Here is a 16363-nt window from a genome sequence, read left to right as displayed (position 1 = left end):
AATAATAGCACCTGTAAATACAACACTTCCAGGTGTGTGGTCACTGCTACACGAGTGAGCTATTGTTATTAAATAATAATAATTCCTGACTGCCAGTGCATACAATAGGCCCCCTAGTCCAGTGGTCCTCAGCCTCAGTGCACATGCAAACCACCTGGAGACCACGCTGCTCCAGACTGCAGCCCTCGCCCCAGAGTTCGAGATTTAGGGAGTCTGAGAGAACCTGAGAACCTGCATTTGCAACAAGCTCCTGGGTGGGGCTGGGGTTGCCAGCATGGGATCCCACTTACTGAACTGCTGCTCTACATTATCACATTCAATCCTCACCACAACCCTGGGGCAGGTATCTCGACCTCCACTTCCAAGGGACGCAGAGAAATTAAGAGACGTGGTCACCCAATAAGTTTGGGGAATGAGCCAGGATTTAAGCTCAGGTCTTCTCAGCTCTAAAATGCTTACACATCTCAACCCCCAGCCACATACAGTCCAGCTAGGGATAAGCAAAACTCCCAAAGGCTTCCCCTCCCAGGCCCCTCCTGTCTATGGTGGGGCTGGGGGAAGCAGGGTGTGGGAAGGCCACGGGCCCTCGGTTCCTACTTCTCAGGCTGCAGCCAGGGCCAGGGAGAGGGGACACCAGTTCTGTGCCCCCAAATGGGGCTCCCAGGAATAGCTCACATATGTGTAAGGGGACCCAGGCTAAGCACCTACCTCGGCTGCTGGTGGCTGGCTGGGGGGCCTCGGGGCTCAGCGCAGGTGGCCCTGGGGGGTCCCCCATGAAGTGGTGGAACCAGCGACGCCGCAGCTGGCGCAGCTCCGAGTTGCGGCTGCGGAGCCAGTGGGGGCCGGGCCGGGGCCGGGCCAGGGGACCCTGCAGCACATCCACGCCGAGCAGCAGCTCCGGGCTGACCCGGCCATCGTGCAGGGCTCGGCTGTCCAGTAGGCCCACGCCCAGCGCCACGGCAGCCACAGGCAGGGCCTGCAGCGGGCCAGGAGCCCGGGGGCCAGGCGGGAGGCCCACGCGGGCCCGCTGCAGCAGCAGCAGGCTGCCGGTCATCAGGTAGGCGGCCGTGAGGAAGAAGAGCAGGAACTGCGTCCGGCGGAGAAACTTCTGGAGTCGGAAGAAAGGTTTGGCCATGCCCCTGGGCGGCAGGGCTCCCAGCTGGAGCCCGGGGACGGCTCCTAGCACCCAGGTGGGAAGGAGGCCGGAGCCTCCGGAGGTGTCATCCCTGCATGCCGGCACTGGCCTGTTCTCTCCTGGGGTTTCTGTTCCTCCTGCCCTGTTTCCAGCAGGTGCTCAGATAGCACCATCACTGAGCCCCAGTCCCGGGCCCTACAGCTGTAGCTTCTGCCCAAGCGTCAGGAACTTTGCCATCCTTGGGTTCTAGCGACCTTCATGTCCCAGCTCCGAAACCTGGAAAAGAGAAAGGGCACTTAGAGGCAATAGGAGGGTCCACCTCTCCCACTGCCCCAGGGTCAGGAGCCCCACACCTCTGTGCTCTGTCTGCCAAAGGGGCTGGCTATGCTGCAGAAGTGAGGGACAGAGAGCCTGGTTCCAATCCCAGCTCTGCCACTGGATGACTATGTGACAGCAGGTGGGCTATTTCACCTCATGGGGCCTCAGTCTACTCATCTGTAAAATGGAACTAATGCTCTACCCTGGAGCCATAGGACAATCCACTAATGATAACAGGAAGGAGGAAAAACAGCAGCAGTGACCTTGTATGAATCCTTAAACTATGTGCCAGGCTCTGAGCTAGAAGCTTTATGTATCATCTCATTTAATCCTCACCCCAAAGTGATATATACAGCATTACCCCCATTTTACAGATGAGGAAACTGTGGCAAAGGGAGACAAAGTAAACTTCCCAAAGTCACGCAACTGGGGAGAAGAGGAGCTAAGGGTTGGAACAGCCCGAATTCAGAGCCTGGACTGTGAACCCCCATGTGGTCCAGCCTGTAATGAACCCCACTACCTATATGTGCACTCAGGCCAGCGCATGAGTATACAGCAGGTGCTCGATGCATGTGTGTACTGGGGTTGCATACTGTCTTTTGGAAATGCTTCTGCAGAGGTGGGTTGGTTTTAACCCAGGAGAGGGCACAGAGGAGGGAGTGGGCTTGCACAGTCTTCCCTGCTTCCTGAAGGGAGGACACCAGAGCAGGAGAGGCCCCGGGGCCGTGCACCTATCAGCAGAGGCTGGGCTTCTGGTGTAGGGAAGCGGGGAAGGCTCTCAGAGAAGCCTTCCCGGGGTGCCCCTCTGCTCCCCAGGACTCAGCTCTCACACTGGGCTTTGGTTTCCTTTGACGGCGCCTCTGAAGTGCATTGTCGGGGGTTGGCGAAGGGGCCCGCAGCTGCTGCGAGCTGGGCTGCTGGATAAGGACAGCCTGGAACACAAGGACAGGCTTGTCCCGGGGTGAAAGGCTCCGAGGAGCGTGACTAAGCCGCTGCCTGTAACTAACAAGGCCCGGGACCCCCGCCAGGACCCTGCGGCCCCTCAATGGCTGCTCTGTGCCCTGGGGACAGAGGCCGGGTGTGAGAGGAAAGACAACGTTTGGGCTCTTGTGGCCTGGCATTCCAGGGTCTGGAAGGGGGTGGTGTCAGACCAGCACGACCCTTTCTGATTCAATGCTGAGTGCCACCAGGTTCTGATGCTTCTGGGGAGGGCAGGATCTGAGAATTAGGGGGTCCAGTGGGTCCTTTAGGCTGGGGCAGGGGTGGCAGGGTAGGGAGTGAGCAAATGAAGGTGGAATTAAATGCTGAGTCTGGGAGCCATTTCAGATGGGTCTCCAGAGCTTTTATTTTCTCTCTAAGCTGGTGTGTGCCAGGCCCACCCCGGCCAGCCTCGTCAGATTTATAAAACCACAGAGAAAATCCCAAGAAATCCAGACTGATCCCCTGCCTCCAGCTTTGGCCCCTCCAATCCATCCTCTGCAAGGCTGCCAAGGTGATCCTCCTAACACGCAAATCTGATCACGGCGCTCCCCTGCTTAAAACCCCTTTCAATAGCTCCCTGCGGCTTTGGGATAAACTCCAAGCTCCTTAGCATGACATACAAGGCCCCCTTCCTGATCTAGTCCAACCAGCTTGTCTCTTGCTGGACCCTTCCCTTCTGCTTCCTCATGGCATGCACATGTGTGTGTAAACACACACACACACACACCCCATGGTCCAGCAAAACAACCACAGCATGTCTGCCCTGGTGCCTTTGCACATACTTCACTTGATGTCTTTTCCTCCCTCTTTGCCTGGTGAATCCCTCTGTATCTCCAAGACTCAGCCCAGGTGTCACTTCCTCCAAGAAGCTCTCCCTGACCACCACCCACCCACTGGTATAGATTTCTCTGTCTCCCCATGCTGACCCTCATCCCAGCATTTGCCATCCTAGGATGATTTTAATTGTCCTCGTACTTGTCAACCATCCTTGCAGGACTGCGACTGACTCCAGGCTAGAGGTCATACGCTATGTACACATTTTGGTAACCCCAGCTCACAACATGAGTCCCAGCAAAATAGATGCTCAGCCCTCTCTGTGTCTGAATATGTTTTTTAAATGGATGAGAAGATACACTGATAGGTGGATCCTGATATCAGAAACCTGCTTCTGTGGGGGTCTTCTTGTTCGGTCACAAAGTTGTGTCTGACTCTTTGTGACCCCATGGACTACAGCACTCCAGGCTTCCCTGTCCTTCACCATCTCCCAGTGTTTGCTCAAACTCATGTCCATTGAGTCAGTGATGCCATCCAACCACCTCATCCTGTCTCCCCCTTCTTCTCCTGCCCTCAATCTTTCCCAGCATCAGGGTCTTTTCCAATGTTGGCTCTTCTCATCAGGTGGTCAAAGTATTGGAGCTTTAGCTCCAGCATCAGTCCTTCCAATGAATATTCAGCGTTGATTTAGGACTGACTGGTTTAATCTCCTTGCTGTCCAAGGGATTCTCAAGAGTCTTCTCCAGCACCACAGTGGGGGATCTTAGGGCAATGAAATCTCAAATTCCGCTTATCCAGAGCTGTGGGGGCCTCCCTAGATAGATGGGAGACAAAGCAATACATGAGCACGAAGGACACAGCTTCACCAGTTCAGGCCTTAGAGATACATGGAAGTTAACACAGGTGCTGAGCTTTATATTTGATCTTTCCTGTGTTGTCATTTTAGGAAAAGGGGCTTCCAAATCTGCTTGCAAAAGGCTTCTGGTTACAAGATTGAGATTCTGTCAGTGAAAAATCCTATAAAACTAAAATAAAAGGGGAGTGTGGACCCCTGCTGTGGGAAGAAAGGTTCTGATGAGATGGAGCCAAAAGGTGGGCAATGGATCAACAGTTCACAATTTTGAAGGCAAGATGCAGCCTGAATTCCATATACATTGTACAGAGGAGCTGCGAACATGCTACAAAGGGTGCAGCAGGGTGAGGTGTGGTCAGCGCTGATCATTCCGGAATTGAGTGATCACACCTGGGTTTGCCAAGGCACGCCCCCCCCCCCCCCGCCTTCCACCAAGTTCTTTCTGGGGCCACCCCTTCCCACTGGGACCCTCCCCTAGTCTGGGGAGGTGGACACTGGGCAAGGGGGAGGGGACAGCTGCTTTCAGGCCAGAGCTCCACGACCCCTGCTTCTGATAAGACAGACTGCCACTCTGAACTTTTCACATTGCAAAGCTGATTCCTAGCCCAGAATACCTGCCACTGCCTGGATGGGGGTGGGGAGTGGGTCCATGTAAACCCACAGTATTAGCAACCTGTCGCCTGGCCCAGGCTTCTGCTCTGCAATCGTCCCCCACTCTCTGCCACACTCACCTCTCCCCCAGGGCACAGACAACACCTGATTTATTATCACATCCCCAGATCCTAGCACGCAGCCTGCAGTGCCTGTAAATGTCTGTTGAGTGACTTTATGGGAAAAAGCCTGGAGGGTGGGGGGAGGGAGTGCTGAGTCAAGTGCAGGATCTGCATAAGGACTCAGAGCCAAGCCACAGGCAGCTGAAGAACAGAAGCAGCCAACACCTGGGGAGGGGGGTATATCTAACCACTACCTGTCAGCTGTGCCCACTGCAGCCCAAAGCCAGGAGGCCCTCCATGAGAGCAAATCCACCTTGAGCAAGTCACCGAACGGGTGGCACCTCAGGCTTCCCATCTGTGAAATGGGGGTTAATCAGCATTGTCATGGAACTGAATGAGAGAGGAAACCTCTTATCTACAGCCAGTGGCAAAGGAAGCAAACTTGGAAACTCCTTGGAGGAGAGGCCTGCAGCTGTGAGCTGTGGGGGACATCAGCCACCCTCACCTCCAGTTAGCCTCCAACTCCCTGGGGTGGGACCAGTATCCCACTCTTACCTGCAGCTGCCTCCATGCTAAGATAGGTGTTAGCGAACTGCCTGCTATTTCTTTCTTTTTGAATATTTATTTACTTGCCGCACCAAGAGGCACATGGGGTCTTAGCTCGCCACTAAGAGATTGAACCTGTGCTCCTTGTACTGGAAGTGTGGAGTCTTAACCATTGGACTGCCAGAGAAGCCCATGCTTGCTTTTTCAATGCTGAAGAATCTGCCTGCAATGCAGGAGACCTGGGTTTGATCTCTGGGTCGGGAAGATCCCCTGGAGAAGGAAATGGCAACCCACTCCAGTATTCTTGCCTGGAGAATCCCATGAACAGATGAGCCTGGCAGTTCAGTCCATGGGATCGCAAAGAATCAGACACAACTGAGCGATTAACACTTCCATCCCTCTTCTTTTGCAGCATTTAGTAATTAGGCTACACTGGGTTGTATGTTTCACCTGCACCATCTCATTTACTCCGTATCTCCCGTTGAGGGGGATAACCTGATCACCCCCATTTAAGAGCCTGGGTCTCTAAAACTCAGTTGGTCAAGGCCAGACAAACCAGGGCCAGGATTCAGACCCCAGCTCCCTGGTCCCAGAGCCCACCCTGTGTCCACTCAGCGGCCTGCCTCTCTCCCCACCCCAGCTTCAAAGGAGGCAAGATGAAATCCTGAAAGGGGGTTGGTATGCCTCTATCAGATCTCTTTGAAAACATGCCAGGATGAAGCTCCCAGGCATGGCGCCACACACAGAGCACCCCCCCAGCCAGACCCCCCAACGCTGCCATGTGGGGACAGCCCCAGCCTCCTGGCCCCTCCCCTCCTCCGCAGGTCTGGGCCATTCTCCCCCAAGGCACGCGTCCCATGTGACACCTCCCATCTGGGAACCATGCAAAGTGCTTCAGAAGAATGATGGGGGTGGGGGGCAGAGGACCCCCAGCCCTGCCTGAGACTCCAGGCTTCTCAGGAGGGAAGGGGCACCAAGGAGGCACAGAGCCTCAGGCTGGACAAGGTGGACACCAGATGTCCTGCCTGGTCTGCCAGAGGCCCAAAAGCCACCCTAGAGGACACCAGGGCCCAGGGGAGGGAGACCCTCAGCTTCTTCCAAGGAATGAGAAGAGAACATTGGGACAGGGAGGCTTCTGGGGGGTCTCTGGGAGGGAGCAGGAGCCTAGCACAGGTGGGGACACAGACAACTTGAGCTGTTACTTTGTTGTCATCTGGACCCAGGTGGCACCTGTGGCTCAGTCTGAAGCGGGGCAGGGGGTGGGGGGTGCGTTGGGCAGAGGGCACCAGGCTGAGATTTCCGCGGGACTGAAGAAAGGAGCTGTGGTGACAGCCAGGAGAGGACAGAAGGCAGCCACTGGGGCCCGAGGGCTGGAGAAAGAGCTCAGAGAGGGCCCAGGCCTGACCAGTAGCCACTGAGGTTCAGTCACACGACTCTACCACACCACCCCTGCCCCCACCAGAGAGGACAGACAGGGAAGCAAAGAACACCAGCAGCCTTAGGAACGCCGCGGCCACTGCCATGTGGGCTGTGACCATCTGCGGATCCAGAGCCGTGTGCTCTTAGCTGGGTGAGCCCCAAACACAAGAAACAGGGACCCACGTGTTGCTCCCGCAGACAAGGAGATGGGCATTCATGGTCCAGCAGCTCAGAGCCCCAGCCTCCATAATTGGTAGGAGGCTGTCTCAGCCTCTAAACTTCAGCAAAGCCCCACTGAGAGCCTCCAGCTGGGCTCAGCGCTATGAATTAGCACCCCTCCCCATTTCTTCCCACCCTCAACCCCTGCCACTGCCCTGCCCAGTCTCAATGCCTGTCATCTGGACACTGTCCCCTCTCCCAGAGGCTGCCCTCTCCCAGCAGCCTCACAAGAGATCTTTCTAACACCAAGAAAGAGCAAAGCTCCAGGCTCCAATGGCTCTCCAGGACTCAGATAACCAAGTTCAAGCCCCTCAGCCTGGTATTCACTGGCCCTTCCTGGGTCGGTCTCCCAGCAAACTCCTTTCAACATTCCTTCCAGAACTTGATACCCCACTGGCCAGCATGTGATGCTTCAAGCCCCCTTACACATACTCTTCTGTTGGCCAGGAATGCTAATGGGTGCCCTGTCTTGTGGCTCAGAAATGCTTTGTGGCCACCAACCTCAGCTCCAATGCCACCTCCTCCGTGAAGCCTTGCTCAATGGGGAGGCTGGATGCTCAGGTGGCATGTCCTGCCTTGAGTCCCAGGTACACTGTCCACTTCTCCTCCCAGCCTATGGGCCCCTCATAGACACAGGCAGTGCCTGTTGGGTACAGGGCAGGCCCCATAAATCTGTGCCCATGGGTCACCCTCCCTCCAGTGCTCAGGGCCACACTGCCCTCACCCCCAGGTCCCAAGGCTCTGGGTCTTGGAAGCTCAGAAAGAGAACAAAGGACCCACTAAACAGAGATCTGCTGGGCCCTGGGATGGGACAAGGTTTGGGAAATGGGAATGCAGTGGGGTCCCTGCCTTTGAAGAGGCAAATCTTTTGATCTTCTGAACTTCAGAACTTAAGGGAAAAGTTCAAAATTAAAAAGTGGTGCTTAAAAGATATAAAACGTAATACTAAGGTCAAAACTCCAGTCAAAGCAAAGGAGGTAGTAGGAGGGGGAATTCTTCCAGTAAACTCAGTGCTCTGGATTGGGAAGACCCCCTGGAGAAGGGAAGGGTTCAGATAAAAAAGACCAAATCCATATGTACCACCTTAGAGACTGCAAGACTGCTTTCACACACTCTCAAGTGTGCTGAAAGATTCAACAGATCATCAAATGAATGAGTGATCTTCCCATAAACTTGTGAAGTCAAAATCGTTACCATCTCCATCATGGACAGGCAGAATTTGAGAGACAGGCCAAATTAACTTGACCAAAGACAAACAGTTTTTGCTAGACTGAACTCAAGTTTTCAGATTCCAGGTTTGTGATATCATCTACCATATCACGTGGCCTTCCTCCATCCATTCAACTCCATCCATTCCTCCAGACACTCAGCTAGGGGCCAGAGCTGCCAAGAAAGAACACCTCCATGGGGGTGGCATCTCCCCTTTTTAGTTGGTTGGTCTGGAGCCCAACGCACTCTTGCAAGAGCCAATTACAGACTCTTTTAGGCTATCTCTGGGCCACCTCTTTGGTAGAACCCTATTTTGTTCATGTGCTTGGATGTTTCTTCCACTGAGTGGCAAACTCTTGAGGGTTGTCCAGACCTCACTGAGTGATTTGGATAAATCTGCGCAAGTGGGTAGAGCATCCAGCCAAAGTTAGCCTCAACCTCGTCTGGCTCTGTGTCTGAAGTCATGGGATGGGGTACTTATGCTGGGGGGTGGGGAACACCTTGGACCCTCCTGTCCTCAGAACCCTCCTGGCCCCCTCATGAGTTTTCAGCAGTAAGAGACAGAGAATCGAAATGGAGGAGGAAAGCTTTAATGGCTACCATGAGGCTCGCAGTATTTGAAGCCACATATGGTTAACCCAGCCCATTCTTCCAACCACTCTCACATCCACCCTAGGAAATATAGTTCCTCCCTGACTATGTTCTCCAAAAGAGCCACCCTTCGAACAACTTCCCAGGTGACATGTCAACACGTGTGTTGTGTTCAGTCACGTCCGACTCTTTGTGACCCCAAAGACTGCAGCCCGCCAGGTTTTTCTGTCAATGAAATTTTCCAGGCAAGAATACTGGAGTGGTTTGCCATTTCCAACTCCAAGAGATCTTCCTGACCCAGGAATCCGATCCAGTGTCTCTAGTGTCTCCTGCATTGGCAGGCAGGTTCTTTACCACTTCACCACCTGATATGTCCACATGCTGATTACTAAAGCCAAGAGGAGGAGAGATTTAAAACAGCAGAGTGAAAAGAAGCCCAGGGAGAAGATAGTCCAAGGCCACGTTCCAGCGCTCACTCCCCAGATGAGCGGGGCCTGCCTCCATCCCAGTTCTGCCCCCACTGGTGGGTCTGATCATTACTCACATCCTATGGATAAAGGTCTAAACACTGAGCTGTATTTCTGCTTTGCAAATAAGATCATCTATAGACACAGAAGGCAATGGCACCCCACTCCAGTACTCTTGTCTGGAAAATCCCATGGATGGAGGAGCCTGGTAGGCTGCAGTCCATGGGGTTGCGAAGAGTCGGACACGACTGAGTGACTTCACTTTCACCCTTCACTTTCATGCATTGGAGAAGGAAATGGCAACCCACTCCAGTGTTCTTGCCTGGAGAATCCCAGGGACAGGGGAGCCTTGTGGGCTGCCGTCTATGGGGTTGCACAGAGTCGAACACGACTGAAGCAACTTAGCAGCAGCAGCAGCATAGACACAGAGAACAAACTTATGGACACCAAGTGGGGAAGCGAGGTGAGATGACTTGGGAGATTGGGATGGACATGTAGACATGTCTGATATTACGTATACAACAGATAACTGATGAGAACCTACCATAGAGCTCAGGGAACTCTACTCAGTGCTCTGTGGTGACCGAAATGGGAAGGAAATCCAAAAAAGAGGGGAGCTACATTTATAGCTGATTCACTTTGCTGTATAGCAGAACTAACATGATATTGTAAAGCAACCACACTCCAAAAAAAAATGATTGAAAAATTAAAAGATAAACACAGAACTGCTCCAGAGTCCTTTGCCCTGGCCTCAGTGAAGCTCCAGATGGAGAATCCAGGGGACTGGCCTCGCCAAGGCTGACTGGGGTCTGAGCCGGATGGAAGCACAAGCCAGGTGTGTCTATAGAGAAACATACCTTCCCAAGAAGCACTGCTCAGACACAGTTCAGTCCCAGCCTGGAGGCTTGGGGCTGCCTGTTGAGGCAGACTCTACAGGAAAGCAGCTCTGCAACTCACTCCCCAGTGCTCCGAGGGCTCAGGCTTTAGCAGCCAACTGGTGGCCCACAATATCTGCTTCTGCCTGACTAGGCAGACAGGAGGGAAGGGGAGGGGGCCAGCCATCTGCTTAATCCAGGCGTCTCTTCACTTCCAGCCAGACACACAGGACACAGGACAGCACCCCACAGGGCTCCAAGTGAAATAAGGGAACCCCTCACCCTAAAATAAAGCATGCTTCCAGAGGAGCTGTGGAAATAGTCCTGGTGAAGACTGGAAGATGCTGCAGCAGGGAAGGGCCAGGGGGCTTCTCCTCGAGGAAGATGAGGGCTGCCAGGCTAACCCCACCAGCCCAGCTGTCGGCCAAGCTTCCTTTAGCGAGTGTGCACAGGAGATGAACACAGCTGCTCTTCCCCCATGGAACCACTGGGCTCTGGGGGAAACCAGTGGGCCCACCGGGGCATCATCTCCAAGGGACTTGTGAGGCCAGAGCTAAGTGTATGGGGAGGGTGAGGGCGGTGAGGGAAATACTGGAAAGAACCTCCCCCGACCTTGCCTTTTCTCCAGCACTTGCAACCGCCAGGTCGAGGTTGCTGCAGGCAGAGCGCAGCAAGCCAGCCCTCTGCTGCCTGTATTCCCCTCTCTACCAGCCCTCACTTCCTGTGCCTGAAAACCTAGGCGATTCAGAGGAGAAAAAGAAAAAATCACTCCCTCTCCCCATCTCCTGATCCCAACCATGGCGTTCTGACATGGGATAAGCCAAATACTCCATAAACTGAAGCCTGCCCTTCCAGCGAAAAGAGAGACGACAGCGTCTAATGTTGTTAGAAAAGTGCAGTGGAGTTCCGAGTCTGTCCATATTGGGTGCTGCTGGGGACCAGGCGAGTGTGGGCAGCAGCGGGATCCCAGGGCAGGGCTGTGAGACTGGAACCCTCACGTCCAGCCTTCCCAGTGCTCAGAGAAGGGTCAGAGGTCTCCCTCCCCGCTCCTGCCTCCCCACTGGGCAAGCCGGCACCAAGCCGGCATCATTCGTCGGCACAGATGCTCAGGGAAAACAGACACCCGGGAGGTTATCCGGAGCAGAGGACCCCCCGAGGCTTCTCCTGAGAAATGAAAAACCGCAATTAGCAGCCTCCAGTCATGAATCTCCTTCTACACTTAGGAAGATGCAAAAGCTCTACTTAGGGTAATTTTCCGGACAAAATACGTACGTTTCGCCTTTGCCCATGCCTCCGTTCAAGTTCACCAAGAGACGGAGAAAAACCTCCGCTGACCGGAAACCTGGCGTGCTAGCCGAACGAGAGGGAGCTGCCGCTAGGTAAACGTCTCCTCTAAGAAAAGGCAGTGCGCACCCCAAAACCTGTCCTCACCCCTTCCCCGGGCCCGGATCCAAGGCTCCATCCCGGAAAACGGACAGTCTCTGAGGGTTCCAAGGCGGGTATGCGGCTTGGGAAACTGCCTTGAGCACCCCCGCCCCATCCCGCTCGTCCGAAACCTCCCTCCACCCAAGCGCACACACTCCCGGGCGAAGCCGCCCCGGCCCCGCGAGAGGCACCCCCCGCCAGCGCGCCCCGAGCCGGAGCAGGTGCAGCCCCGCCGCGCTCCCGGCCGCGTCTACACAAACTTGTTGGCCCGCGGCTGGGGGAACCCTACCCGCTGCCCGCGCAGGGGTCCCGGCTGGAGCACCCGGAGACCGCACTCACCCACGCGATCGCGGCCAGCTGGGGCGCCCGCTCCCCGCCTCCCCGGGGCGCTGAGCCCGCAGCCCCGCAGTGCCCGGAGCCTAGGCGCCCCCGGCGCCCGCACGCCCCCGGGTGGCCCGCGGCGAGGAGCGGCCCAATGCGCCCCGGGCACAGGGCGCCGCCGCCTGGCTCCCTGGGCTGCGGACGTCCGGGCTGAACCGTGGCGGCAGAGCGAGCGGGCGCCGAACGGGCAGCGGGGCGAGCGGGCGAGCGGGCGCCCGGCTCTGCACATGCTCACTCGCGCGGCCCGGGGACAGCGGCCGGCCGCCGCCGGGTCCTAGAGGCGACCGTCCTCCCGCCGCCCGTGGGAGGGGTCGCCCCGGTCCTGGGGACCAGCCCACTCGGCGCAGCCACACTCGCTGCTGGGAAGCAGAGTAGCCGGCACCCACTTCCATACACACACTCCCATACACACACAAAGAACCTCCCTTGCTGTAATACACACCAGGCTAATGCAGTAGCGCTCACACCAACACACGTCTACACAAACACACTGGACACTGCCACACAGAGGAACAGGCTCCCACACTCGCCCAAACACACGGGGACACACAGTGATGCAAACACACTGAACCACTGCTTCACAGACACTCTGACACCCACACTCACACACACAACACACGCACACACACAGGGCTCTGTCCTGGGACACTGACAGCTACCCAGTTTGCAGCACTCTGATACCAACCCACAGAGGCAGACAGACACACGTTGGCTCACTGTCCCATGCAGAGCTAGACACTAACACTCACATCCTTATGCACACACACGCACACACACACACTCACACACGCACTCTGAGACAGACACCCACAGATCGCTACCCCTCAGACAAATACACCGACAACATCTCCCATGCCCACACACTCAGGGCTCTACCACCAACCACTGCACTGCCCCACACAGACCCACAGTGACAGACCCACACCGAGGTGTGGTGATCCACACACCAGAGCCCACTGACACACACATTGCTGGTAGAGAGTCATACTGGCCATTGGCCCACACACCCCCTGAGGTGGATAGGCGCTGATACAGACACACAGGTATACAACTACACTGCTACACACCCATCCCCTTTTTAAAATAACGACTGGATCCAACCTTCAGGATTCTCCCTCCACGCCCCACTCCTGCTCCTCAGAAGTCCCCAAAGCCACCGTGCTGCCCCTGCCCTGCCAGGCACATCCTTGGCCCTTGTCTCACCTGGGTCTGGCTGCTGAGATGCTCCGAAAACTGGGGACCAGCAGAGGCTGCGGGAACAGGTGGCGCTGGCATGGCTCTAAGCGGGTCTTCCTGAAAGGGAGTTGCATACCTCCGACTCCCACTAGGGGCAGCACTGCTTGGCAAGGCTGGGAGGAGCCGTTTTCAACAGGTGGAGGGCAGGCGGGGAGAGGATTAGCCTGGGGACCAGTCGAAGCTTTATGTAGGTCAGTCAAGTGGCACCCAAAGGGGAAAGGGAGGCGCTTAGGTTAGCCCGGCTAGTCAGGCCAAGTGCAGGCATTCGGAGAGTCAGCCCCCCTCCCTGGGACGAAGGAGGGGAGAGCTGGGGCCGGGGAGGACCTGGAGGAGGGAACAGGAAGTGAGGGATGATGCTTGCAGGAAAGCCCCCATACACATCTCTTTGAAGTGTGAATGTGTGTGTTGCTATTATTGTTGCTGTTCAGTCACTCAGTCTTGTGGGACTATTTGCGACCCCATGGACTGCAGCATGCCAAGCTTCCCTGTCCTTCGCTATTTCCCAGAGTTGGCTCAAGTTCATGTCCATTGTTGCTATTATTACCAAAAACAATAATCCACTGTACATTTTTTGCATTGTGTTTTGATTTTCGAAGCCCTCTCCAGGACAGCTACATCATTTGTGGGACCCAGTGCAAAATGAAAATGTGGGCCTTTGTTTAAGAATGGGTAAGAACTTCAGGAAAGGAGAACAGATGTGTGAAACCCAGCATAGAGCCCTTCTGAGCTCAGGCCCCATGCCCTGCACGAGGCTCATGCCAGTGGAGCTGGCCCTAATTCTTTCATGCCCTTGGCCCCCCCTTAGAACTCAAAATAAGTGCTGCATGCCTTCACCATCTTCATCTGCAAATTAGAGAAAATGCACCCATTCTTGGGCTTTTGTGAGGATCAAGGGAAATGCTTGGTGAACTTGTAGCACTGTCTGCCACAGGATACACGCGTAATGCCTTTTAGTAAACATGATATGAAGAGCTTTCTCCCAAGGCTTTGCTACGATCCAGAAATGCCACCTGTGCAGCGGTCTCTTGATCCACAGGCTTACAGTACCTTCTCATCCTCCAAATGTCACCTCCCCAGAGGCCTGCCCAGACATCCCAGGCTGCATAAAGCATACTCCGTCCTCACCTTGTGGATTTACTTGCTTATTGTCTGTCTTCTCCCAGACCTTCCCAGCCCCCACAGCTAGAATTTCAGCCCCCACAAAGCCAGGAAAATTCTCATCTCATTCAGAATTATATCCTTAGTATCTAGCTTAATTCTTGGCACATAGGCATGCCCACCACGTATTTACTAGATAAATAATTAACTGGTTTTTAAAAATGCAATATGCCTAGCATGACGTATTTTTAAGGAACCCAAACAGTTTCCCAATAGTCTCCATGTGTCTTCCCAAGAACTCAGAGACTGCTTATTCCTGTTCAAGTTATAGACAGATCCACGTTTGTGTCCAACCACTTTATAATGGTCCATTGGGTGCTACTGGCCAGTAGGGAGACCAAGATTGAGTGCCTGGATGACACATGGCCTTTCATCCCCCTGCCAGGGGCCTAAGGTGGGTTATGGAAGCAGGTGCCCCTCCAGTACCTGCCAGCATCTGCATCTGAACACCCTCCTCCTTCAACTATATAGTTCTTGGCTACTGCTCCATCAGGACCCTGGCAGGTGACACAGCCTTGACCATCCCAGAGTAGCCTGTGAAGGTTGCCTTACGCTCCTGGCGGAGCCCTGCATCATTGGGAAAAGCATCATTCAGAGACCCAGGAAACCTTTGGCAACATCTGAAAAGACGAGGATGCAGTTTCTTCTCTCCTCCTTTGCTTTTATTCCCCCGTGGTGCTATGACTGGTGCTCCCTCTGTGCACTCAGACCTGAAACTGACTTCACCACTTTGCTACTCTGCCTATTTACCTGCTCTCTCCCATGAGCACGCTGCAGAGGCTTAAATATGCCTCTGTGAAGACGCCAGCCACACAGATGGTAATTGTACCCCCTGCTGAGCTGTGTCTGCAGCTATCAGAGTGTGAGGTGGGGAAGGGTGGGGATCTGTACCCGCCGCCTGGCAAGGGAGGACAGGTCTGGTCTGGGAGCAGCTGGACTTCCTAGGTAGGGGCCAGAGGTGCCCTGAAAGTTTCAGGAATCCAGAGGCAACTGGGATCAGAATGAGGAGGAAGCCTGAGTCGCATTTTTTTCTTTTTTAAAAAAATATTTGTTCTTTCTTTCTTTTTTTTATAAATAAAGAAATGTGCCAGGTCTTAGCTGTGGCATGCAGTATCTTTTAGCTGCAGCATGTGGGATCTAGTTCCCCAACTAGGGATTGAAACCGGGCCCCCTGCACGAGTCTTAGCCTCTGGACTACTAGGGTAGTCCCCCAAGTTCCTTTTCTGACTAGACTAGAATAAGCTGTGTGACCTCATGCCGAACTTACCTTCTTTTGTCCTGGTTTGCCTTTCTGTAAAATGCTGTTGTTGCTGCTGCTGCTGCTAAGTCGCTTCAGTCGTGTCCGACTCTGTGCGACCCCATAGATGGCAGCCCACTAGGCTCCCCCGTCCCTGGGATTCTCCAGGCAAGAACACTGGAGTGGGTTGCCATTTCCTTCTCCAACGCATGAAAGGGAAAAGTCAAAGTGAAGTCGCTCAGTCGTGTCCGACTCTTTGTGACCCCGTGGACTGCAGCCTACCAGGCTCCTCCATCCATGGGATTTGCCAGGCAAGAATACTGGAGTGGATTGCCATTGCCTTCTCCTTCTGTAAAATGGGCGGTCGTCTAATTCATAAGTGAAGGGCCTTGCTTTGAGAGAGGCAGGGGAACGAAACAAGAGCACTTCTCTGGTTGGGCAAATGGAATCGTTTTGCCCGAATGTAGTTTTTTAATCTGCAAAATGGGCAAAGAGTCCGCTTTCTAGTGCAGAGTTCCTGGCACAGGGCAATATATTCAGTAAGTGATGACATGAATGATTCCTCCAACTGGTGGTATGATGACAATTCTTCCTGGCTGTGGTGTGGTGTGGGGTCTAATGTTGCAGGTGCTGGCCAAGAGTGTGTTGGATTCAGTTTAGAACTGCCTGACCCTGCGACCCTTCCTGTCTGCAACGGGTTGGGGCTGGGGAACAGAAAGCACTGAAGGATCACCAGCCAAGGGCAGAGGTCTGTCAGGTTAGACGCAGGGCTCATGGGCTCAGTTATCAGCCAGAGGGTGTAAGGGTGCTGGGGCAGGAAGTCGGC

At 54.6% G+C, this 16363-nt stretch overlaps 1 protein-coding gene across 3 annotated transcripts in view; it reads right to left on the bottom strand.

Moving 5' to 3' along the window:
• WSCD1 (WSC domain containing 1) overlaps positions 1–13179 on the bottom strand; it is a 44196-nt gene extending 31017 nt beyond the window's left edge. The window contains exons 1-2 of one of the 3 annotated variants that reach the window (XM_055576826.1): positions 13110–13179; positions 709–1411 (exon numbers count right to left, since the gene is read on the bottom strand). In XM_055576826.1, coding sequence (XP_055432801.1) covers positions 709–1135 — 427 coding nt within the window. In that variant the 5' untranslated portion in view covers positions 1136–1411; positions 13110–13179. Of the gene's footprint in view, positions 1–708; positions 1412–11814; positions 12113–13109 lie in introns of those variants that run through there. The other 2 variants (XM_055576824.1, XM_055576823.1) reach the window with 2 other exon arrangements.
• Positions 13180–16363: the final 3184 nt, after the last annotated feature.

This window comes from Bubalus kerabau, chromosome 4 (genome assembly GCF_029407905.1).
Source record: "Bubalus kerabau isolate K-KA32 ecotype Philippines breed swamp buffalo chromosome 4, PCC_UOA_SB_1v2, whole genome shotgun sequence".
NCBI classification, from domain to species: Eukaryota; Metazoa; Chordata; class Mammalia; order Artiodactyla; family Bovidae; genus Bubalus; species Bubalus kerabau.
This window is presented reverse-complemented; position numbering and strand designations above follow the sequence as displayed.